This window comes from Anoplophora glabripennis, unplaced genomic scaffold (assembly GCF_000390285.2).
Source record: "Anoplophora glabripennis isolate ALB-LARVAE unplaced genomic scaffold, Agla_2.0 scaffold46, whole genome shotgun sequence".
Lineage (NCBI taxonomy): Eukaryota > Metazoa > Arthropoda > Insecta > Coleoptera > Cerambycidae > Anoplophora > Anoplophora glabripennis.
In genome coordinates this window covers 42,700-70,255 of record NW_019416736.1, presented here as the reverse complement: position 1 = coordinate 70,255, position 27,556 = coordinate 42,700, and the positions used below count along the sequence as shown (strand labels likewise).

Here is a 27,556-nt window from a genome sequence, read left to right as displayed (position 1 = left end):
TATTTATTTTATTTATTTACTATTCGACTTATGTTTATAGCAATACTGTACAAACATAGAATTTTGAGTCAAACAATGAGACAGTTCTTTTTTAATTTTTTCCGTACAATTAAAATGGTGTAATCAGTTTTAGATTTTTTTAAATTTAAACAAATTATCAACAATTACTGAAAAATTCATTGTTACAAGTCATTTTTTATTTTTTTTTGCATTTTTGAGCATGTTTTTTAACTGTAATTACAGATTTTTTATTTCACCAAGAAGTATATGTCAAAACGAAAAAAAAATGAATATCTCGGGAATTTCTTGATTTTTTATCTAAAAAATTTGTGATTATTTAAGACACAGAAAGGTATACTTTCACTAAGTTTCGTCAAAATTAAATTATTTTTGCGGAAATGAGGAATAAAAAACGAAAAATAAGAAAAAAACCTGTTTTTCGCATTTTCTCGCAAATTTTGAGGTTATCTTAAAAAGTGGCCTCTACGAAAGTTGTAGAGTTTTGCATGATCTACAACTTTTATATTAGATATTTTTTTGTTTGACGTCAACTTTCGCCAGAAATCCCAATGATACAATTTTTCACAAATTTTCAACCCCCCAAATTAACCTTCCGCCATTCCTGATCACGCATTTTTTTTTTCGTTTATTATAAGCCCCTTTACCATTTCCACTTATAAAAGTCCAGGTAACAATTTTCTTTTTTTCCTCTAAATGGTTATTTCGATCGGTCTATAATAACCTTTCAACTTTTATGGTCCATTAAAAAGAAATGATAATCAGTCTATTTTGAAATGGCTACCTCTGAAATGTCATGTGAAAACAAAGTACAGTCCTGGAATGTACGATTTACTGCCGGACCATATAAGAGAATCACGTGTTCAGTTATTACCTATTTATGGATAAGCTGTAAATACTCACATTATTAAGTTTGAGCTTGGTCTTCATCTTGTCCGGCTTGTAGTGGCCGGAGAGCTGGTAGAGGACGGCCCTGGACCTGCGGCGCCCGTAGTTGGCGGGCGGCGCCTCCGGATCCAAGTTGCCGTTGGCGTCTGCAAGGAGGCAAGAGTCAGCACCGCGGAATCGAGCTCCAAGAACGGCCGCTGTGCACAATACACAATTCACTTGCGCACATCAGGTACACACAGTGCTAGACTAATCTATAAGATTCGACTAAGCTAACAGATATAAAAAAAAACAGACGAGTAGAGTATCGGTGCAGGTGTCCAGATGCAAAAATTGGATGTTCACTGCGTGAGCACACACACAAAAAAATATTTTTCTAAAACTTTTTAACGGAGTATGATACAGAGGGGTATTTTGACCCCTGTAGACGATGGAGCCATCAGAAATGCTCCATCACGTCAGAATTTTTCCCTAACCTCAAAAAAATTGCTTAAAATTAGTGAAAATTTCGATTTTTTGTTAAAACAATTAATATTTTGAAATTGAAATGTTAATAGGTCTGTTCTCTAAAATGGAGTAGAGTTATAGCTATTTTAAACCAATTTTGAGCATTATTAAAACGCCTATAACTCCTCAAAGATGCTTTTTAGAGAAAAAAGCGCAAATTTTTGACCCCTTTAATGTAAACCGTAAACTAATAAAAAGGAATATATCATAAATCCTAAACCTGGAAGCAACTTTATATTTTTTTAATCGCTGAAACAGGTCAATTAGTGAATAGAAATTGTCACTTTTCTGCAATATTTTCTATTTTTTTGAGCTACGTTTGACAGACCTATATCATTACAGATATTTTTTTTTAATAGGATGTTCTATATTTTATAGTATAAATAGTAGGGTTGCCCAAAAAAAAAAACGAATTTTTTTCTTTCGCGTCTCCTGTGCAAATAGTGAGTTTATCATATTTTTTATCAAAAAATTAGCTCAAAAAAAATTTTTTAGAGGTCGCTCAAGATTTTTTAAAATTTCCAAAATCGTCAAAAATAGATTTTTTTAATTTTTTTTCTCGTTATTTTATCATTTTCTATGTTGAAAAAATCTCGATTCTGAAAATTTCAAATCGATATTTTAATTTCTAAAGGTCACTCATAATTATTTTAACTTTAAAAGTAGTGTACCTAAAATGTATTCGAGTGACCTCTAAAAATAAACATCAACGAACTAATAATTTTTTTTATTTAATTTGATGAACAAAAGTATAGAAATAAATCACGAGACACTTCTCGAGGCAAAAACTACCGCACTGTGAGTATCGTGAATATCAAATATTTATAATTTTTTAATTTTTTAAAATTTAAGTGTCTCGTGATTTATTTCTATTCTTTTATTCATCAAATTCAATAAAAAAATATTAGTTCGTTGATATTTATTTTTAGTGGTCGCTCGAAAACATAGGTACACTAGGTACTTTGAAAGTTAAAATAATTATGAGTGACCTTTAGAAATTAAAATATCGATTTGAAACTTTCAGAATCGAGATTTTTTTCAACCTAGAAAATGTTAAAATAACGAGAAAAAAAATTTAAAAAGAAAATTAAATTTTTGACGATTTTGGAAATTTTTAAAAATCTTGAGCGACCTTAATTTCTATTTACTAATTGACCTGTTTCAGCGTTTTTTTTTAAATTTTAATTGGAAAAAAAATATGAATTTTGTTTCATCATTTTGGGACACAGTATATATCAATCCGAAATATATAATTTTTTAGGGAAAATTAGAATGCAGAAGATTTAGTGTTTGCATATAGACACCTAATGTATATCATGTTAAAGAAGTGTATTGTAAATATGTAAAGTCCATTTAAAAAATCTTAATACACAATCATTAAGGAATTTTATAAATATGTATATAAGAGGAAGACATTTACAGGTATATATGCAAGAAACATTTACATTGCCAATTTATTTAAATTAATGAATTAATTAATGTCTTGTAAGAAATATGTTGATTGATTAATGAATTTTTATTAATAAATCCTATCATTCTCCCAAATGTCAGGAATATTATAGAATAGTTTTAGCTATGGACAAAATTTGGTAGCATTAGTAAAGTTTCCAGTACATTGAGACTGATGATATGGTTCAAATTACATAATAATTGCTTCAGGTAATCAAAACCGCTTCTACCTATATCCTTCAAACCTTTAGCATGCATGTGTCGACTGATATTAATTCCCAAAATGAATAATGAACATATGTCGTGCCTAAATGTCAACTCAAGTTTGTAACAGAATTCAATAATAGATTAATTTGGCATCATCTGTACCTCATGCGTGTAGGAAATATGTTCATTAATAATTTTAAATGTGCCAGTTTTCTACTACAGCTAATAATAATAGTTTTAAATACGGTATGTTTCTACTCTTTTCTATTATTCAGTCACTTCAGCAACCAATCGGTGCCTGCTATATTAACTTAATCCAAAATAAACAAAACGGCAACAAAATTAATGCGTGAACAGTTTTAATTTAAACCGAATCCGATCCGATGCGAACGCTTACCAAGGGGCAGCCGAGATTAGTCTGCTGAAAAGCTGCTACTTCCAGTTGACTTCACACTTGGTATGATATGACGGGATGGTAAATGCATAAAAAACAAATTGCTACGTTAATCAGCGTTTTATTTTACTACATGTTTGTTTTAGTTTTCAGTTCGGTTCACGAGAAGATGTCTTGTGTAGTGTATTCATTTCAGTGTTTAATGACGGTACAGTATATTTTTGTGTTTTTATTTTCAAGTTCCTGTGTGACGTTATGAAAAAGCTTGTACACGAATCAAGAAATTAACGCCAGCAGCTGTTGAAGGTCACAATAGCTTGTCCAGCGGCGGGGTATGAAAATTACTAAAAAAAGATAAAAAAAACAGGTTTCGCGGCAGAATTTGAGAAATTTCAGAAAACAAACTTATGATAAGTGTTTCTAAAGGTCAAAGGTAGCCTCCGTAAAGATAATAGAACATTGATTTGAAAATAGACAAGAAAATAAGTATTGTTTCCTAACAAAGGCGGTATTTCTATGTAGACATCAGGAGATTCATTTTTAGGACGTATTGTTTTATCAAATTTACATTTTAAATTTCTTCCAGTGTTATTTCAAAAATTTACATGTTTTATAACGCTATAAAATCTTTCCAGAATGTTTAAATTCCAGTACAACAGAATAGTCTTTAGGGCATGCTGTTATTATCAGCTGCTACTGTTGCAGAACATATTAATCAAAAAGCGCACGCAATGTTTGCTATTTACGAAATAATTAAGCATCTTTCCGATTAATATAAGGCAGAGTTATAAAAAAATCCAATTATTATTCATGTACCAATAATTTCAAAAGATTTTTATTAAATTTAGAACCAAACATTCAATCAAAAAAACAACGAATTTTCTTGACAGACATATTTTCTTTGTAGATCAACAGATTTTGATACAGTAACAGAATGTTACTCCACGAAATAAAATTAATACATCCAGGCAAAGATCAGATTAATCCATCCAAGTCAAAAGTTAACGTGTTGTGCAATTTAGATGAGACCTAATAACATTGGTAACCGAGAACTTTGCTGGATTTGTATGTCACAAATAGACTTGAGACGACCTCCAACTTAAATAATCAGAATCTGAAGGGCACTAGTTCCCAAGTGGGCGTACAATTAAGAAAATTGAAACGAGTTATTTGCTTTAGAAAGGCAAATGGTTACAGAGTTTATCCGCAGTTTTGTCAGTTATTAGCTTTTGCTGAGTAGAAGTTTGTTGGGCGGTGGTAACGTATCCAAACGGAAACTTTGATAGCTGGGATTGATAGGAAGGGTAGAAGTAACCACACCCACAAATAATTTCTTGCGTAACTTTTTTTCTATCGCAAATGTGATCACACTTTAAGTAAATATTTACAGTCCTATGTTTAAACAGACAAACGTTAACTTTAATTTAAATGTCATTGTTTTGGAACAATTTTGAGCGCTATGGATGATCTGTTTTTTATGTATTTTATGTTGAAATAAACCTGTGCATATTTATAACCTGTTCGTTTACAAATTGGTAAATTATTCTAAAATTAATAGCCACACCGAATCCCTTTTTGTATCATTTCTGCTGAATAGAACGCAAAAGCATATTCCAGCTAATTTTCATAGTTAATTTATCCTTTTGATGTCGAATATTTAAATGTGGTAAATAAAACAAATATTTTTCTTTTAATTCGCTCTACATACGAAACACACCAACTTGTAACCAACTTTGTACACGCTAAATAAATGTTATTACAGTGGAATACCACGATTGCAATTCCATATTTGTTATGTAGATATATACTTGTGGCATTTTAATTTGAATTGGGGGCCGGTTACACTGCTAATAGAATTCTGGACTACGTATACGAGGTCTGTTCAGAAAATAACCAAACACTTTGAATTACGCAGTAACGGAGATATTTATTATTATATTCCACGTGGTCTCAATCGATTCCGAATCCGTTTTTAGTATTATCGTTGTTGCGATAGTGTTTACATTAGTTTTTCAAGTGTCAAAAATGGCTTACGTGTATAGCAATTTAGAGTTGATGGATATCGTTTTAATTTAAGGTGAAGCAAGGCGCAACATCTGTGTTATGGCGCAGCAAGGCAACATTTGTATTAGTTCGTAGAAGTTGGGTAAGATGGACGCAAATGTGTATACATGTTGGACAAAATTTTGAACAGTTGTTATAACAACAGGTATGTCAAATTAATCCTTTATTAATGTAATTATGTAGCAATGACAGAAACATAGATGTATCTATGTTCTCACTTTAGTAAATTGTAACATTTTTAAAGAGGGCTTGAATGAGAAATTAAAATCTTACAAGTGGTGTGCAGTAAATATTCCAATGAGAATTAGACACTGTCCTTTATACGTGGGAATAATGCCCACCATTTTTGTACAGACTGCAAATGTGTGACGTTCAATGCCATACCAATTTCAAAGAAAACAACTCAAGCGTGATGAAAATATGTAAGTGATAATAGCGAACAAACCGCCCTTTCGATGTACACGTTCCCAAACGCTGGATAATGAAAGTCATAGTCTAGTAGGCGGTGGTTTGATATGAAACAAAAGTATAGATTTTAAACACCCACCTACGTAGCAATATTGGCGTGTTTGCTTTACAGGGAAACGTGGAAAAGTTTTGAGATCACGATTATGTATTAATAAGAAAACTTTTCATAAGTTTATCCATAAAGCTTTACCTACTTTTGTTTCCTGTTATCAGTTTTACGTGTGCAAAAATAAAAGTTTTCAAAATTGCAATTAGTTAGAGTAGAGAATATCTTTCATGTCTTTTATATATACGGAGTGTTTTTCAAATAAGTACGTTCCTTCAAAGGGGTAATAGAGAATGCGAAATGAAAAAAATCAATAAGCAACGTGTGGTCTAAAATGTCATATTTTCAAACTAAAACAAATGTCAAAGACAAAATTTTTAATATCTTTATCCAGTCCAAATATTAACTTTAAAATATGTTTTTTAGGGGTTCCCAGTTAGAAAGTGTTGAAACACCGATGGGACTGAAATTAATTAAAAATAATAGAAATAAACTTACCAAGAATCGATTAATTATTATTATCGTAATTCTGCAAAAATTGCTTGAAATTATTTCCACGAGCTAATAAGCATGCGTCCGAAAACACGCCACACACGTATTTGAAACACCCATTTCATGTGCAATATTGCGGGTACTGCGGCTCAAGTTTTCCCCAACAAAGTGTAAAATATCTTCCTCCATATTTAAGACACGTTGCGCTCATTCTATCGATATCTCCTAGGTTTTGAACAGCGTTTTGCACTGTTGTTGTTTTTGGGAGTAACAACAAATCATATTTAAATAACATCCACACTCCCCATTACATTATATTAATACCATATCCGCTAATTCTTGAGTTTAACAAGGCATTTTGAAACTAAAGTCAATCTACAGTCAATGAGAACAAGTAAGACATGTCCGCGCCTGCACCGTGCAAATAACCACACTGAACTTGACCTAGTTATTGCATTGTAAACATTTGACAAGTTGATTAAGTGGGACGATGCAGGGTCGGGTAAGTTTCGCGTAATACTTATTAATTAACTTTCTGGAACACATAACCCTTGAAAACACATGTTGCTTAATGAAAATTATTTATTTTCACGTCTTCTACTACTCTTTTGAAAGATTATTTACTATATTTCATTTTTTAATTTGAACTTCGAAGATATTACATTTATTCTTTTTGAAAATGAACAAAGCCATCATCACCACTATTTATAATATTCGTGACCATTTTCTTCTTACTAGTTCAAACTAGTTTTTTCTTCTCTAACAATATACTGTGACATGCATATACCTGTAACAGTTATTTAAAATGTAAGTATTATTAAATATACCTATATTCAGTTATCTTCGCAAAAAAAATAGTTACAACTAATTAATTGCAAGTATATTCAAGGCAGTAGATCATCATCAAAACATTTCAAATAAGTGAACATTTGTTTGAACATGTTATAAGTTCTGAGTCAGATTGTATAAATGTTTGTAGTGTTCGATAAATAAATATTCTAAGAAAATATATTTTGAAGAGACGTGCAGTACAATAAATAGACACAACTAAAGCGTTAAGATATATACTGAGACGGTTCGAACTTAATTTTTTTTTACTTACCACTGTCATACAACTCGCATTCCGACATCTCCGCCATCTTCGTGTTGGTAATGTCCTTGTGTGAGGCGAGGTACAGCACCACTTCCCGTTTCTCATTTTTGATAGGCACGATGTCCAATAAACACCAGAATGGGGTTCCTGGAAAAAAAATCGAAAACGATAGTTATTTTTGTATCTAGATCGCGAAATGGTACTTTAGCGTTCAAGAATGGAAGTTATTTAAATACCTATCCATTCGAAAATGCAAAAGTATTTCGCGATTCGAGATGCAAACAATATTTTTTCGAAAACTGCAACAAAAAAAATATAAGTGTTATATACAACAATATAATTTATATTTGAAATCGTTTTTGAATCAGGACGGCTTAGGCGCGGTGACTATCACAACTTGATAAATAATAAAAATTAGTTGTTTGAAAAAGTAGTGTCAGAATTATATATTGTAATTCATATTCTAAGAATGTTTAATTTTTTTAATTTTAATTAAATTAAAGCGGCACAAAGTGCTATTTCACAATTAATCCTTAAAGAATAATCGAGACAGAAAAAAATTCAAAAAGTGTCCAATGCGGTATTCTTGTCATATTTCGAATATAAAATTAATAAAATTAAACCTTCGACTTTATGGTCAGTATATTCCATGTTAAAAAATACGCTGAATACCAAAAAAATTTAAATATCAGACAATTTCCAAAACTAATACCACATTTGAAAAGCAAATCAGTTGGATACCGTCCGAAAAAGTCCAAAATTCTAACGATTTCTACTAGAAAAGGTCATTCAAATTTATATAAACGATCTATTTAATTAATTTTGAACAACTTTTTAGGTCATTTTAATAATTGGTGTTTGTGGAGCTTTGAGAAGAGGAGCTACTAAAGATGATGATATAGAAGACAAAGATTCAATTATAATTATAAGAATTCCCGATTTCAAAACTCATCCCTATGGTTAAATTAATTTTGAAGGGTTAAAATAATTTTGAGAACATTTTTTTATTGAGAACTACTGTCTAAAACATTTCAAATAAAAAAAAAAATGCTAAAAGAAAAATTTTTTTCAAAAAATTCATTTTTATGGGGTGGTTTTACAAGGGAAGAAATAATCCAGAAGTAATTTTTTCTTCGACCTGCCCCAAATAAAAAAAAAGGTTCTACGTTACATAGAAGCTGAGATATTACAAATTTGACATTGTCAGTTTTTTCCTGGTTGAGAGGAAGATCCCCCCACCACCACACCCCGAAGGGCTACTGCCTCGTACCCTTAATTTGACTCTGAATTCATCAATTATGAGCAAATTCAATTAAAATTAGCAGGGCATAAAGTTTAAACCTTCACTTACAAAATGTTGAAATTTCAGGTCTTAATGTTTATAACAAATTGCTCTGTGATTTAAAAAAAAAATTGCTATCTCCGGACCTATTGGTTGTAGAAACTTATTTTTTTTGTCAGTTTGTAGGTTTTTTTACTAGCTTTCGAATGGTGTATATAACTTCTTTCAAATGTTAAAAACCGCGGAGTTATTGTATTTGTTTATTAGGGAAAAAAGTGCCTTCTATGTGGTAACAATTATATACAACTAAATTTGAAAATAAAAAAATTTCTTTTTAACTAGAGGATACTTGGTGTCCCTTCGAAGAAAATGAGCCCAAAAAGAATGTTTTAGTCATAACCCTGCCCCCGGAATAGTCATTTGAAAACGGGCCTTTTTTGCAAAAATGGGATAAATAAATGGAATTATGCAAAAACTATTTGACCGATCGAGCCCATCTTTTGCACATTTCTTAAGGATATAAAAACTCACATTTTGGGAAAGTTTGGTAAGATTTTATTAATTAATTAAAAAGTTATTAATAATTAAAGAAAAAGCACTTTTTCCGTTTAATTTTGCAATAACTTTTTTGTTTATAAAGCAATTTTAACTTATAAAGTCTCATTTTAAAGATGAGTTTCTCTAGATCAAATCGTGTGTTGAACTTTTTTGCTAAGATTAATAGTTTTTTTATAATAACGCGTAGAACGAAAAATGACGAATTTTTGACCTATCTGTTGATAAAAAACAATGACGCTATACTTTTTTCATGACCCATTTGATGAGACGCCTCTTGTATTATCATTCGATCCTCAAATATTGTGCTTTACGTCCGACAGTTACAACAAGTCGAAGATTTTTTGTGAAGTATGTCAGGGAAAAATGTGTTAACCAAGTGGTTGGCGTCAAAAAAATAAGGAATGTGTCAAAAGAAATAGCAATCTATCTCAATTTGCCACATCCGGAAACTTATACAGGGCACTTCTTAAGACGAACGCAGGGGCCGATATTACCACCATTAAATGACATGGGGGTGGCGTTCTAGTACGGTAGCGGAGACATATAGAAGATTCTATTCAAAATAAAATTTCAATCGCAAATAAATTCTTGCCATTTTCAGCAGAGCCTACGGAACTTGCCAATAATACAAGGTGCGCAGTAAACTTAAAAAATTACGGCAGCAGGCTTATAGAACACCCAGAACTAAAAGCTACGATAGCTGGGGCAGCACTGGATCTGGCATAAAAACTCACTGCAATATCGGCATTTTCAATTTACATGTAGTGCAAAATAAATTTTAATCGTCCTGTTTATAATACTGTTTTATGTTCAATTATTATTATTACTTAAAATGTATATTGTTTAATTAATAAAATCATAAATAAGTTTTGAAAAAAATGACAAATTATTTTGACATTTGTTTTATGTTCTAGAACGAGAAAGACTTTGGCGTTCTAGAACATAAAAGTATTCTGCAGCTAGGTGATGAAAAAGACTCACTTTGTCAACTAAAAATTTAACGTTAATGTCGACTTTTGACGACAGTTTTCGAAAAAAATATACAGGGTGTCGCGCTTACATATGGTACAAGCCTGTAACTTTGAAAAATTTATTTTTGGGAATGTAGGGTAAAAAACTCGACATCATGGAGTGCTCGTCTGAAGATGTATCGAATTTGATGAAACTTGGTGATAAGACTTTTTTAGGGATGCTGAATGAGAATGCGTAATCTGTTTTTTGGAAAAAAATCGCTAAGCTGTTTTGACGTCAAAAAAACGCGTCCTAGTTGACCGTGAATTGCATTAATAAATACAGCAGCATTACAGTTAGATAGAGTTTTTATCCTACATTCTAAAAAAAAAAATTTTGAAATCGGTCAAAAAACAAAGAAGCTACAGACTTGTATCACATTTAAGCGCGACACCCTGTATATATACATATTTTTATTTTGTAGGCTATCGAGTTTCATAATACAAAGCAGAGAATATTATTGAAAAGAATATAAAATATTTAAAATAGTTTAAAAATTTTTATTCAGAAAATTAAAAACAAATAATTAACAAATTGCCGCAACTACGGTTTTATGATCTAGTTAACCGGATTTTATGTTAAACTTAATGATGTCAACCAAATTTCACAAACATTTGTTATTAGTATAATATTTTTATAACCAAAACAATCCTTGATATTCCCTTCAATGTAAGATTTTTAAATGTTTCATGCAGGGCAATATTTGAGGTGCTCATTACCAATCTGATATCAGAGTCACGCTGATAAGTCATACCTGGATTTTAAATGCTGATTTGTCAATTTTGTGGGTTTTTTTTAGGCATTTTTTGATGTTAGAAAATTGTGGTGATTTGATGTTGCAATTCTGACATTCAGCAAATCAAAATACATGGGAATAATCTATTCTGGCCATTTGCACAAAACTATTTTTGATTTGTGGAGCTGTGTTATTAATCATTAAATGAAATGATTTACGGTTATTTATAGTTGGTTAAAAATAATTAAGGTTCCAGGCGTGGCCACAGCAAAATGTATAATTTTATTTCAACACAATAAAGTGTTTTTAAGAGAAGACGTAAAAATTATCATCATCATTACGCTTAGTTCACTACGCAACATCTGAAGTGTGAAAACAAAGGAATCATTAAAATAAACACAGGATAATATTTCTGTTGACAGTTAAGTAAAAAATTAAGAGTACTAATTAAAACATAATTATTGTAAGGTCTTTTTAGAATGGTTTCATAATATTCTCCAGTACTTTATTTGTAGAGTTTCCTAATTATACCCAATTAAATGGATTATAAATTACTAACAACAAATTAATTAACGCAAACAACTTGTCGCTTTGATATTCTTAGTTGAATTGTAATAAGTTGATAAGAAAAGTGGTGGTAAAATGTTTAATGGCATATTTAAAACCTCTTGAAAAGCAGCTCATTAAAAAATATATGGAAATTGTTACCGATGTTCTTATCAGGTGTTTTTCTCATGTAGACATAATGCGTCAACAGAGTTTGCAAAAAATCTATGCCACTTTTTGATTATTGGAATATACAGGGTCATTTAGTCATAATGTTATTTATTTTAAGGGAAGATGGGAAAAAACAGTAGAATACGAATACGAGATTAAAAAAATTCAAATCCATATTAACCCTGAAAAATACTTTTAAACCATTATTTCGTTCCTGACCTCTTACCCGCAAAGATTTATCGAGAGTGAATCTTGACCGACCGTAATCGGTAATTAACCTAGCTTTTAATACGTTTTTAATCCGTTGTCAACGAAGATATTTATTTAAATTTTAAATAAACAAGTATTATTTATTTATTAATAAAAACAAATATACAAGTATAATACTTGTTTTCCAATGCTAGGTTAGTATTTTTTTATTTTAGTATTTAGTATTTTAAATAGTGTCAACATTTTCATTATGTTTTAAATTAAATGCGAGTTTTTAGTATTACGTTGAATTAATTATTCAGTTGGTTAGTACATATACCTACCTTACTGTGTGACTTATTGCTTTTCAAAGAGTATTATGATACCTGCATATTTAAAATAACAGTACGACTAAAAAACACTCTCATAGGAATCCCCTGCACTTTGATTTTGAAATCAATTGCAAAATTCAAGATGACTGAGGAAATCAGCTGATTGGCTTCAACGTTCGAACACTCTGTGGTGCGCCGGCGCGTTCCCACTCAGCAAATGTGATGCAAAATAGGGCACCGAATTAACGGGAGTTAAGGGGTTATTTGCTTATTTTTTAAAAGATCGAGTCAATTTTTTTTCGATTTTCTCTCTTTATTAGGCCTTCCGAATACGTCAAATTAATGATATAATGACTGAATCACCATGTATACAGTCCAAAACTATTATTGTGCTTCGGAAACAGTACCAGATTAATAAAATCAAACAAGAGTACGTTTTTTCGTGCCTTTTGAAACACTGTTTCAGAAAACTTAACCATTTTATCAAATTGTCATGAACAATTGTTTTTAAACAAGAAACCATGCTCAGTTACTCTCTGCATATACACTTACTGGGATTAAAAATGTAACTGTTCGTCCATAAAATTATTGCGATAAATAATTTAAAGACTTGTAGCCCAGTGCATTTGTATCACCCTGTAGCTTTTTTATTAAGCTCTTTCGGAACTATGACCATATGAATTTTTTTATTAAAATAACATTTCCTATCTTCCGCTTCTATTTGGCACCGTATTTTAGAAATACTCTATGTAATCGCGAATTGAACTGTAAAAAGTCCACCGATTAATTGCTTACTGAAGACCCTTTGAACGACCAGGTCAAACTAAATGCAAATAACTGATATCAGACATTTCCATTAAGTATTTTAATTTTCGAACTTTCACAGGAAGCTTTCTCCAACCGCTTCATATGTGGCTAGAACTTTCATTAAACCAATCTGAGTTATGCGAATTGCGAATCTTGAAAAGTTCTATTACTTTCAGTACGAATACACATTTTTATTACAATTTTGTGTATGGCGTAATCATAGTTACGCTTGTATGCAGCATGCAAAATGAAAATATATTGAGTTCGATATCATTCCGTGTAGCAATTAATAATAATATATTTCTTCTTTATTTATGGGATCTTTTTTCAATTTAAATACTCTGATTACATTGATTTTAATTTATTGTTGAATTTAAGTCCTATTTTATTCCATAAATCACAATAAAACAAACAAGTCACAATAAAAATTCCATATATTTCTGTAATTACCGGCAAAATTAATAATAATAGGTTTATAAATAAATTAACATATAATTAAACTAAATAAATAAATAATAAAATTTAACATTAGAACAGTTTTTCAGACAATTAATACTTTGCAGACTTATTCGTCAAAGACCAAAAAAGACCAAAGCCCAAATAATGATTTTCAAAATTTTATTAAATTACATTAAAAAACGAGATATCAAATATTGGCGATCACGCTTGGGAAAATAATCATATTCAATGGCCGAAATTTAAACTAAAAGAAACTAAAATTATTTTATTCAACTGTGAAAGTTGTGGTTCAACTTATTCTGTTAATTCTGGATATTTGTTGGATACAAATTTACAATTTCCATTTGGAGGCATAAACGTAGGTATAAATTGTGATTCATGACATACCGTATATTGGTTAACTTCTATGGATGTCCAGATAAGTAATTTGTAGGTATTTCATAAAGTTGCTCAGGGCATCTTTGATAGTAAATGTAAACCCTATCCCAAATTAAACGCAAGCAATTCAGTCCCGTTCAGAGGAGACGGACAATCTATGGCCTATTAATTGGCCCCAAACCAAAGTTTTGTAAGTAATATAAACTTTCAATAAAATTTATTTAGAGTTTTCATGGAAAACTTTATCTTCTAAAAATTCAATGAGAATTTTGCGAAAAAAACTAAGAGGCAGTGTGATAATTTCAAACTTTTCCAATTCATTTATTAAATTAATTGTCAAATACCTTCAGAACAATGTAATTAGCTTTGTTTTTTAATGCCGAGACAAGACGCCGGACTTAAATTTTTTGTGCCGGTTTTCTCTTTGTTTCAAATTAGATGAAAATGGATTAAGTATCGGCATAATACTCTTTAAGCACATCTGGAGCTTTTATCAAATTCTTTATTAATTTCCTAGCACATCCTTTTTGGAGGCTCCAGCAATATTGAAAGTTTTAATGGTTCCATAAATCTATTTTATGCCCTTCCACCTTTTTTTAGCCCAGGGTTTATGTCTAGTCGTATCAGGGTAGTTTATTCAGTAGACCTTGAATAGCTGACGTTAAAATTAGTCACAGGGCATCCCTAAAAGACACGTACTCCCCAATGACGTTTCAGAATTGAGTCTTACATAAAAAAATACTTTACTGGATATCAATGAACCAATATGCTCGCAACTATGGACTTGACGTTGAATTTAAGTTTCAAGGTTAAACCAAGGTCAACATGAAAATATTAAATGGAAAACTTTTTATGTTAGCTATTGATAGAGCGCCGAATTTTACGTCTGAAAATGAAGTTGGAAAATGTTTCTCTTGTGAAGGTCTTTTGGAGGTCAGACTCATTTTTTTCTCAATAATTGAACAAAAGTATCTTTTGAATGACACATTAGATGGTAACATAGGATTTGACCTAAAACAGATTAGATACTTTCTAGGATGACCTTTCATCAAAATTTAATTATTAAATAACAGTTCGACCTTCAAATTACTTGCAAGGACATCATAGAAAAAATCTTCGATCCGACATAAAATTTGCCGTATCGGTTACTGGCATAAAAACAGTATATTCCATTTGATATTAAGTTTACCTTAGTTTGACCTTGCAACTTGTAGTGAAGGTCAAAGTCAAGGAAGTCACAATCTAATTTGTCATTCAAAATTCTACAAATATTACTTGAAACATTTTTGTCGAGATAAAAATTAATTTGACTTTCAAATGACCTGCAAGGATAAAGGATAAATTTTTTGACTCTATCCCGACGTAAGACTTGGCGCTCTATCGATAGATGGCATAAAAATAGGGTGTTCTATATAATATACAAGTTGATCTTGGTTTGTCCTTGAAATTTGCGGTCAAGGTCAAATCTAAGGTCACTAGCATATTGGTTTCTTGATATTCTACAACTTTTATCTGAAACTTTTTTGATAGATCTCATTCCTGAAAAATTATCGGAGGGTTCGGGTCTTTTTAAGGAACACTATAAAAATGGTTCGTTTGTGTGAGGAATGGAAAAATTGCATACCGATAATAATTAGGTAACTAAATTTTGAGATTTTGTAGACGGAAAGTCAAACGAAAATATATTCTGTATTTGTAAGTGCGCTTCCTATATTGAGTTTGTATGGTTTACTTTGTTGAATTCGCTAAAGTTCTGATAGAGAGAAATGTCAAATGCTAGAAATAACAATTACAATTTAGTGTTTCTCGTGACTTGTAATTTTCTGAGTTTATTCCTTCGTTGCAGAGTAAAATTCAAAGTAGAATTTCACTAGAAAGGCATTTTGATGAAACTTACATTGTTTCATAAGAAATGATCGCTTGAACAACAGCACTTTGTGCACTAGAGTCATATATTTCCTTATGTTATTCTGTTTCCACACATACAGCGTGTTTCATTGAAGAGAGAAACCTGTTTTATTCCAGTTGTAATCACGTTTCTCAAATCTCAGCCTTTAAAATACTAATCGTGTGTCAATAAATAAATCTGGTGACCAAGCTAACCACTTTATTGCAGCTTGTTCCTCGATTTACCAGCTGGGAAAGATGCTAGACATAAATTTTTTGGCGTGTACTAGTGTGGGGGTCTACTATCCTGTGGGAACTGGGAACTATAATAATTCTTCATTAGGAGCACCTGACATGAAGAAACTCAATTTTTCCACAGCTTAGGATACTGCCAAGTATGAAAATGAAAAATTATTATCGTTAATTATTAATGTTTCTAAACTTTTATTATAACGTTTCATTCAACTAAAAATATGTTTTTCTGAGACTGAGATCTTTATTTCTAGAGAAAATCATTTCTACCTCACTTATGAAAAAAGCATCAGCATACTAAAATGTTTAAACTCTTTCGATTCAAAATTGAGAGTTATTATTTAAAAATAAATATTTTGTCATAGCTCAAAAACAATTGAATATAAAATTGTTAAAAAAGGATATCATCAAAATATAGCTTTACACTCGCAAGTTGTGAGTTTTTTTCCACATTACGTAAACGTATTTTTACGCTACTTTTTAATATTACATTATTGTTGGACCTGTTACCTCTGTGTTATTTTCTCATTTCGGACTAGTCAGTTGCGGTTAGCCTTATCGCAATGGGTTATGTTGTTGTATAAATAAACACATTTACTATAAATGTATGAAAGAGAGGATGAAAAACTATTGTGAGCTTAACTTAAATATCACTCTCAACGAAAGCTTCTTTTTCTTAAAACAAAAATGGCAGAACATAGTAGGTGTGGGAACAAACGTCACAAATACTTGATAGTGGCAGAGCAAGGACTAAATATTTGAAATTATAGGCTTTTTTCGCGACTGAATATTGGTGAATATCTGACCTATAGTCACTATTTCTATCTCTTTTGATCTTAGTTGTCATATGGCAGTTGAAATCTCTTCACTCACTCATACTACACATACCACAACATATTACTTCACTTGTGAATAAAGCCTAATGTATATTTCATTTCGAGGTATTTTATAAATATAAAATTCAATTTTTCTTATTTTATTAATATTAGGTGGGTAGGTACTATTTCTTATAGTTTGTGAAATATTCCAATTTAATTTATTTTAATTTAAGATATTTAATATGTTTTATTACTGCATAAAAAAATGAATGCCACACAACAGTATTTTTTTGAATCTAAAATAGTAACAATAATTTTAAATCAAAATTTTCCACATGGATAAGGCCCTTTAAACGACTAGCCAGATCTCTCGATGTAATAAAAACTTTATCTTGTGAGGATTTGTAACAAGTAACATTTATTCTTTATCTCTGACTATTCAATTATATTTCTTAGTAATTAATATTGTGAATCTTTTCCATGTTTTTCTAATAATTATATACATTCTTTAATAAATAAATTATTATTAGAGCGCTATATGCTGTCTTAATCTCATCATATTTTCATAAAAATTACTTCGGCTTTTACAAGAAATTTATTTAGACATTCTAGCAACTATATTTTTGATAATAAGAAATAAGATATTCTGGATATTGATTTTAAAATAAGAAGAAATCCGTTTGGTATATCTTTTATCTGTAAAACGTTTTTGGTACTATCAGAGTTAAGAATCCATCTTAAATGAGCCACTCTGTATATTTCCAGATATTTAATACAAATTTTCCTAACCATTTTCTAACAACAATCGACTCTGGGTTGCATAATTTAATTTTTTTCCTAAAAATCTCCGGCGCATAACAAAAACTTGACATAGTATTGTGATTTTGAGTAATTTGGGTAGGCCCTTCAACAATAATTGCCTAATTTTCGGGAGACCCCGTCAAGGAGACGTTACACAAGCTTTAATTAAAACATTAAGGAACATTATAATTGAGACGCCAAGGCTGTCATCCTAAAATTCAACACAAAACACAGCCGGAACGTTCCCCGGGGTGCAACTGTTTTAACGACTATTTCCCGAAGTGCCTTTTATACAAGGGTGTTGTAATAAACTTATTTTGCCCTTTGGAATTACTAGGGTACTTGTGTAACGCTTTACAACTCCCGCGGAAAGACTTACGGATGTCCCAGCAAGCGTAGGTCTAGCAAAAAAAATATTAACATTTGACTCTCTTACCTAAATTGAACTCTGTCAGCCACGAAAATTGAATTATTCCAAATATGTCGAATTTTCACGACCAAGAACGGCGGTGACAACATTTTTAATAATAAGGTGATGCTTCGCATTGTATTAGCAATGTCTTGTCCAAATTTGGTTAGTGCATCTCTCTCGATTTTGAAAATTCAATACCTATGTATGTTTTCAGCCACAAAAATTGAATTATTCCAAATATTTTCATCGTCAGGAACGTCGGAGAGATAGACTTTTTGTTCTAGCACGAGTAAGTCTCTTTTGTACAGCTGTTATTAATTTTATTGAATAAATGCTCCCATAATATGATTTTTTGAAAATTTAGTCAATTATCGTGATGAGATAAGGTACTCTCTTAAAATCATGTCTTGTTCTGAAGCTCCAATTTTGGCAAAAGAATTATTTTTCAACGGTTGGAAGTATCGATGCTGATGGAACAATTGAATGAGAAACTTCAACTTCCTTAGAAACGCTTTAGAAACTTTAGAAAAACTTTAATATACATTATACACTTTATTTTAGAGAAACAGTTTAATAACCACACTTATTTCAGTGTATAAACGTCAAGTCAATTTTAACAATATTTCGAATCCATGTTTTCGCAACCTAGAATAAAAAATAACAATGCTGAAAGCATTAGTGACATCCTGGAGATTAATGGAAAAGTTATGAGGCGTAAGTACCTAATTTAGAGAAACAGTTTACAATGTGTTCTCATTGTTTTACTTTCATATGTGCACAGTTTAGTTTCACAGTCTATGCTTGTCCGCAGTTCCCGTAAAACATTCATATTCTCAAACAAGTTTACGGTTATTATTATACGTGAATATCTGCTACTGTTTACTTATCTATTTCATTAGGATTTCATGGGTATTGCCACCAGTTGTTTTTGCTTTGTGATCCAATAAATATTCTTTGAATCGAGATGTTTTTAAACACAAAATGCTAATATAAACGTGTGTTATAAAATTGTAGTCCAGAAACTGTACTGAAAATTGTCTGATATTGTTCTGGATATATTTTGTACTACAATGATACAAACAGTATTTTTTTCAAAACGACGTTTTCTAGTAATGGAATAGGAATAATAGTCACAACTTTCGTAGTTATAACAAATCTGGTAAGAAGCATTCTTAATTTTTGAATGGATGAACAAAACATGGGTACGTCTATTATAAACTGAGGGAAATGATCACAAATTGGAATGGCAATCACCTTCTTGGTTTTCCTTTATCGATCTGTATGCAAAATGTCTGAAACCGTTGTTCATCTACAATTCTTCTATTTATATAAAATTCCCCTACATTATTTTTGTACAAACATCTAAAACATTTACCTTTCCATGAATTATAAAATGTAGTCAGGATTATTAGTACAAATATTACAGTTAAGAATAGAAAATCTGTTTTCATTATTTTTTAATAAGCTAGCATTTACACAATATGAATTCGTACGAAAATCTTTATCTCTCCGGTAAAGTCTTAAGTAAAGCATTATTACATTACTTACATTTTTGGTCCTACGGTAAACAGATTTCACACGTAATAAGCCAAATACAACTTTTTGGCACTTGGCTTACACAAATGTGATGCTATTCGTAATGAACTGAAAATAAAATACTTTGGTGGCGCTGGATATCCTTACAGTCTATAAAAATATGTACAGATATTATAACTATATACAGAGACTACAGAGATGCCAATCATGTCTGTAAGTATCTGCCATTTCCGTGTTTGAATATGACTCCATTTTATGGGTTGCAATAATGTTGTATACTTAAATTTTCCACTCACCACTTTTACTAATTAAACACTGCAAAGCTCAATTGACAGTTTATCAATAACTTAAATTGTTAAGCGTTGTGGCAACGTCAGTCTTTTATTTGCCATGGCAAACAGATTTTTGTAATTTTTGGCCTAATAACTTAAAGAGCAGAGTAATTTTCAAACTCAATTTACTCGAAAACCATTGGAAATATCGATTTGGACAAAGATAATATTTTTTACGTAAAATTGTTAAGATTTTATAAATCTGTAGAGAAAATTGTAAAAAAATTGAAATAAAAAAAATTACGGGCCGAAAACCTCCTTCACCAACCTAAATGAGAAGCATATGATTTGCATGTCGAAAAACGGAGTAGCATATGTTATTTAACATAAAAAGTTATGTTAGACCCATAAATTTTTTTCTATTTATTTGCGACCGTTTTGTCAATAACAGAAAAAAAATCAGTTTTGTTTGAGCCCTTTTAAGGGCATATAACTTCCTAAGGGTGCGTTTTAGGGCACATGTTAATAGGAACTTTTTGGCTTATTTTAATGAGCTATAAACGCAGCAGAAGTTTGGAACCCTAGGTTAGAAACCCCCTGTATAAGGCATTGACCAATGTGTACCAGTTACTTTTCCACATATGAATATGAACAATTATCCACCATGGTTCAATAGAGAAGAAATTTTTTTTTTACTGGATGCTAATTCATACAAATTCAAAATATTTTTTCTAAAAACTCTTACCAAATAAAGTGAAATAATTTTCTTCGATGCAAAAGACAAAACTTCCAATCGCTGATATTGCGGGAAAACTACTCTGACGGCTATAAAGAATGCAAGAGAAAAAAGAAAATATACGAAGGTATATGAATCTTTTAATCAAAGTAAAATTAAAAAGTAGATAATGTAATCGTCTCTTATACCTAAGTTTCTAATGTTCTGGAAGGAAATATTCAAAATGCTCTTAAAAAATTTTGGTCGCACTAACGCAAAAGCAAATTTTTACCATCTCAAATAACATTTAACTCTGAACTCTTAAAAAATAATAATTATTGTGGACTTACATTTTTAATTCGCAACTGTGTTCCCATATTAGCCAAATCATCGAGAATTATTTTTAACATAATTCTGCCTACAAACAGTACACCAAATATTTGGAAAGTATCACGTATTTATCCAATTTTTAAGAGTAGATATGTAAATATAATTAGTAACTGCCGTCCCATTACATCATTTGTAATTTTTTAATTTTACATTCACGATATTCTACATCGCCATAAAAAAATAATATTTGCTTTATTGCCTTGAACGATCCATATTTCGTTTCGTAAATTAAATAACCCTAAGACATCAATCAACGTACTATCTTTTTAATACAAATCTTTCTAGTCGCTTGTAACAAGCATCTTACAAGGGGCTTTTGTAAAAAAAATTAGAGGTTTTCTCTGGTGTATCTCAAGGTTCAGTATAGGAGCCACTATTATTTAATACAGTTATTGATGCTGTAGCAAAAAAATATATAAATTAGCAATATTGATGACTGTCACATACCCCAGAAACATTTGAATTTGCTACATTTGTGGTGTCAGGGAAATAAACTCCCTCTTAATATAAATTACACTTATGTTTGGTATTTGGGGAAAAATTAGCTTTGAGATTTTCACGTAATATTATATAACAAAAAAAAATAATTTAGTGTAAAGTTAGTTAGTTTAGTGTAAAATTTATTTATTACTATTTATTTAATTTATATTTTATTTGTTTGACAGTATTAACATTAACTGAATATGAAATAACTTCAACATTTCTATTTTCTGAAAACTCCCTATGTTACATATTGTATAAAATAGTCCCAAGTTGTTACTATATCAAAGGTGGTTTAACTAATAGACCAGGGCGGATCTTTTTTGAGGTGGATGTGAGAGGGGGCAAGCCATTTTTTTCTGGATTACCTCCAGTACAAGTCACATAATAAAAATGTAGATCCCTAGATCTAGGGAAGGTCCGTAACATTTTCAAAATTACAAAATTTATTAAAAGATTTAAAAAAATACCTATTCTTTACTTATATCTTGGAAGTCTTGTAACCTATGCATTTTGGAAGAATATTGAAGAGGAAAAAAAGTTTTAGAATTAAATTTTGAACAATATACTAAGAATGTTTAAATTTATTACCGATGTTGCAAAATAGCTATAATTGATGAAAAAAGGCAAAATAATCAAGTTTTTTGGGTAATTTTTTTTTTAATATTTTAATTGCTCCGAGAGCATTCTAATTTTGGTAAAAAAAACTTTAGAGTATAATAAAACAACACACCAAATTTAATTAAAATCGATTCGATAGTTTTGCAAAATAATTTTTTTAAAAATATTTTCGAATTTTAAAAAATGTTGCACATCCTGAAATAAAGCATCTAGTCTAGGTACATGAAATTTTTTCGCATAGAAAAGACCGATCAACCTTTCAAATGGTTTTTGAAAAATTAAAAAACACTTTTTATTTTTAAACAATTACATTATATTTATCAATTTGCAATTTTGTTCTTTAAAAAATTAAAAGTACTATTTTTTCTTCATTTTATGTGTATTTAAGAAAAAAATTAATTTCCACATTTTTTTTTAATTTGTTTAAACAAAAATTATTTAAATAATTGTAATAATTATAACTAAATACATTCATATTCAGAGTGTTGTGTACGTAAATAAATTTTTTCACTGAAAAAATGCAATAGCATAGGGTAAAATATACAGTATATTTAATGCATAAATAATAAACTTTGTTTATAACAAAATAGACAGTTGGCATTACGATATTCGAATTCCTTGGCTCGCGAGACATCGGATTAAAAAAAAAGATCGCAATTGGTCCATTAGAAGGCGAGATAATATAATTTTTCTCGTACCTTCGCATTTTGAGCCTCCGAATTCAGTCTCCAAGTGAAAGCCCCCTCCACCACTTTTCGTGTTTCGAGTCACTTCGCGCGCGTGCGAGCGACAGCTTTTCCGCTGATTTATCTGTGTGGCCAATAACTTAGGGATATGAAATTTGTTTCCAGAACTCGGAAAAATGAAGCCACTGGATTAAAGATTATTGCTAGATTATTTATAAATTAACGGTAAATGCCGATAAATTTTGACCGCTTATGGAATTTAACTTTTTTTAAAAAAATATATAATTTTAAAGTACTCAGTACTTTAAAATTATAATTTTTGAAAAAACTAAATTGCAAATTGAGAAATGTAATCTAATTATTTAAAATTAAAAAAAGAGAGTGTTAAGTTTAAAAATTTACTGCGGCCGTCCTAATCAACCGATTTCAATTTTTCAAAAACCATTTGAAAGATTGAGCGGTTTTTTCTAAGTGAACAAATTTTCAAGTATCTAGATGCTTTATTTGAGGCTGTGCAGCATTTTGAAAAGAATTTTTTTTTTTAATTTTGTTCATAAAGTTATTTTGTGAAGACTAAAAATTTTAATGAAATTTGGTGTGTTGTTTTATTACACCCTAATTTTTTTTTTTACCAAAATTACAATACCCTCGAAGCAATTAAAATATTTTAATAAAATTATCCAAAAAACTTGATTATTTTGCTCTTTTTTTCATTAGTTATTCCTATTTTGCAACAACCGTAATAAATTTAAACATTTTTAACATACAGTATATTCTGCAAAATTCAATTCTAAAACTTTTTTCCTCTTCAATATTCTTCCAAAATGTTAAGGTTACAAGATATAAGTAAAAACTCAGTTAAAATAGGTATTTTTTTTAAATATTTTAATCATTTTTGAAAATGTTCCAGACCTCACCCAAATCTAGGTATCTACACTTTTATTATGTGAGTTGTATTGAAGGTATTCCAGCAAAAATTAGCTTGCCCTCTCTATTCAAGAAGTGGGATATTTCCGCCAGATCCGCTCTGGCCTATAAGACCCTTTAAAAATTTAGTTCGGGGTATTATTTTAGAAAATATTCCTAAAAAACATTATTTCTGCCAGAGTAATGGGATAAAGCTGCTCACCGTTCTTTTTGTAGAAAATAACTTCCAATTTAAGCTCATTCTTCGACTCCAGGGCTTTATCTATCTGCGCTTTGTGCTCCTCTTTGGTTTCCGGTCCGTACAGGAATTTGCAGGCACATCCCTTCTGCATAATCTGCGCCCTGGTGAAGCCGGTGAGCTCGCAGAATCCATCCGAGCAGTAGACAATGGGGTAGAGGGTGGGTACTTGAGCGTTGCCCAGCACGAAGTTGCTATCTGAAAAGGGTAAATACGGTTAATTAGTACCAACAAATGGGTCGGGGGGGTGGTTCGAGTTCGGAATAAATACAGGTGCGTTGTGCCTAAAAATGCTGAGGCGTAGGCGAACAGATAATTATTTAATTCAGGGGCTTTTTCGCTTTCCTGCCCCACCCCCGGTCATCCCTTTAGAAATTTTAAATGGAGCAGAGCTTTTTTATGGCTAGTTCATTAATTATTCCAATTATACGGTTTCTGTGAGTTAAATAGACTCTTTTAGTGTGACGTCACATATTTAGGCGACCCGCAACAAATTGTCATACTTGAAATTGTACAGATTTTTTTTCCTGATTCTTAGTAAAATTACTTACCGTGACGTCAAAATAACCAATGATCAAATATGTAATTTTACATACAATTTTTATAAGTATATCGATATTTTGCCACGTGTGAAAAATTTAGTCAAAACTATATTGAAAAGGAAACTACAGTTGTTGTTTTGAAAACGAAAACAGGTTGATTGATCAATTAATTTTAAGTGAAGTATGTGATATAGTGGTACATATAATTGTTCTTTTAATTCTTTTTTAACGCGAGAAAACAGTTTTATAAATAGGGGTCTATTTAATTTATTTTCTCGACTGGTGAAAAAATATTTCAAAAAAGAATATAACCGAGGACTTGTATTTTAGGATGGAAAATGTGTATTTAGTTCCAAACAGATAGATGTCTATAAAAATTGCGTTTTATTGTTTGTCAATATTTCTGTAACGTCCTGTATATTTAATCTTTGGCATGGTACATGTAACTTTTTCGTTTAATTTACACATGTCCAATATTCCAATATTCCAATATTTCCTTCACTTTCTCTGTCAATATCACATATTTGCCTTTACTTGGTCTGACATTTTTAGATTTCTAAGGCGCATTCCCTACTTGGAATTCAAATTCCTTTTATACTACGAGGATATTGTATAGATGAAATACTTTGCTGACATATCTACTTAGAAAAAGCAAAATCCAAAAAAACAAGCGTAGAAAAGTGCTAACTTCTCACAAGTCTGAAAAAGTTGTGGCACGTGCGCAGGCATGACAGTTTAGAAAATTTTGTACTGTATTTCTTCAACATTAAGCCGCACTGAATAGTATGAACTGATATTTTAATATTAAATAGACCTAACAGCGCCTTCAATAGATGGACACTATTTCTCTCCATAAATATAAGCCGACCCTGTGCATCTTGTGCACGTGCGTCGTGTGTTGCAGTATTACCTAGCCAGCGTATAAAATTAACAGTACAGTGTGGCGTGTACTACGAGAACAATTATACATCCCTATCATGTACACTGAAAGAAATACGTTTTATTCTTTATTAGAATTCTATATACCATTATAAGACCATTGTATACTATATGTGACAGTTAAACAGGTGAATATTGGATATAAAACGCATATTGCTAGCACAGTTGTATAGTGACTGTAAACCCTATTCTTTATTAAATTATTGTATAATTAGTATACAACGTTTTTATACCATTTACGAAATGAAAGCAATAACTGTTATCAAAGTGTTCCATATCGTTATTAGAACATCTAGTACTGGTTATAAATTTTATAATAATAAATGTATTAAACTGTTGTATACTCTGTATGAGTTAAAAACACATTAAGTTTTCAGAAATTTTATTGGATAACTGTAATTACAAGCTAAGGTTCTAATGTAAACATACATAAAACATACTTTTAAGCACTAAAAATGATGACAAATCGCTCCCAAAACTGTCCAGTTTATTTTCTTAGCAACGATGCACCCATACTTTCCTGTAATACATGAGAATTTGCACTATAACTCTTCCACCTTAAGAATGAAGCATCCCCAGAAAGGTTGAGCTTCTTTCCATATAATTTTATTTCCTCTGGTTGATTGACTTTATACCCATGCTTTTATTTGTCACCGTTAACCTTTTGTTCCTCCATCTTATGTAAAACTTAACATCAGCGATTTCTAATAGGACCTACAAAATAATAATTTTTAAGATTTAGACAAGATTTACATTTGAAAAAACAAAACAATTACAAGCCATAAAACAGTTAGATACTTACATATTAATTTTCCATTTCACACAACGCGATATGATCATGTATCCCACAAAACATGTGCATATACTGTCCATTTTCATCAAACTAGACGTGTGTAAGTCGATGCACAGCGGACTGTCGGAAATTTTACGACTGTTGTATTTTCTCTTCTTGAGTAAAGATAATAAAGACGTTGTGGTTTTGTGTGTTTATTTTGACAATGATTGAACATCTATGGACAATAAAAGTGGACTGTATAAGATAGTTGAGTACCGTTCTGCTTCATGCATAGCAAGCTACTGAAATCTTATTGTTAGAAGGGATGAGCTCGTGCGGCGAACCCTAAATCAGCGGCTGGAATAGCCAGGTGTCTTATTGAGTCGGCGCACTTCGCTCTCGGGTCTGACATATGATTATTATTACAAGACTATGAATATAACTTAACAACGATCATAACCGATTATGCACCGAGAGGTGACGATCACTTAACCATTATAAGATGCGTTTTACACTTTAAAAACGGAAACATATTCCGTATAAGAACGAATAATTCTGTTAATACAATTGTTATATACAAATTCGGATACTGGTCTTTATACAACAAATCTCCCCTACTATACAACTGGAATATAAATGTATAAGTAATTCATTATAACCTTTATTTCATAGATGTATAAGGTGTATTAAGCACCTTCCAGTTAAACTGATTGAATAATGAGTATGGAGAGGATTGCTTTTTTTAATAAAAGTTGTATATTGGTTAAAAAAGTTTTAATATGCGCTATACACATTATTCTAGATAAACAGTTTAATAAGCCCATTTCTTTCAGTGTACAAAGGGTTCAGGCATTAAATAACAATCATTTTCAGACCCGTGTGGAATTTTGCTAGTAGTTTCAACATCAAATAGCACAAGATCCGGATTTTACACTCAAGGAGTTTTTTACGGATGAATGTTGATGAATACTAGAGACGACATATTAAATTTTCAGAACATTCTAATTATTGGCGTAATGTAAATTCTCACGTTGTACAGAGATCTCGGTTCCAGCAAAGGTTTTCAGTGAATGTGTGGTGTGGTGTTTTTCGTGACAGAATTTTGACCGTCGCATGTTTATTAGCACATGAAAACAACTTTGAACAATGTTTGTAGAATATATTCGTTTA

At 30.8% G+C, this 27,556-nt stretch overlaps 1 protein-coding gene across 1 annotated transcript in view; it reads right to left on the bottom strand.

Moving 5' to 3' along the window:
- LOC108904239 (potassium voltage-gated channel subfamily H member 8) overlaps positions 1 to 24,328 on the bottom strand; it is a gene marked incomplete at its 5' end in the record, with an annotated part of 144,268 nt that extends 119,940 nt beyond the window's left edge. The window contains 3 exons of the mRNA XM_023455359.1: positions 922 to 1,103; positions 7,636 to 7,773; positions 24,095 to 24,328. Of these exons, the coding sequence (XP_023311127.1) occupies positions 922 to 1,103; positions 7,636 to 7,773; positions 24,095 to 24,328 (554 nt within the window). The remainder of the gene's footprint in view (positions 1 to 921; positions 1,104 to 7,635; positions 7,774 to 24,094) is intronic.
- Positions 24,329 to 27,556: the final 3,228 nt, after the last annotated feature.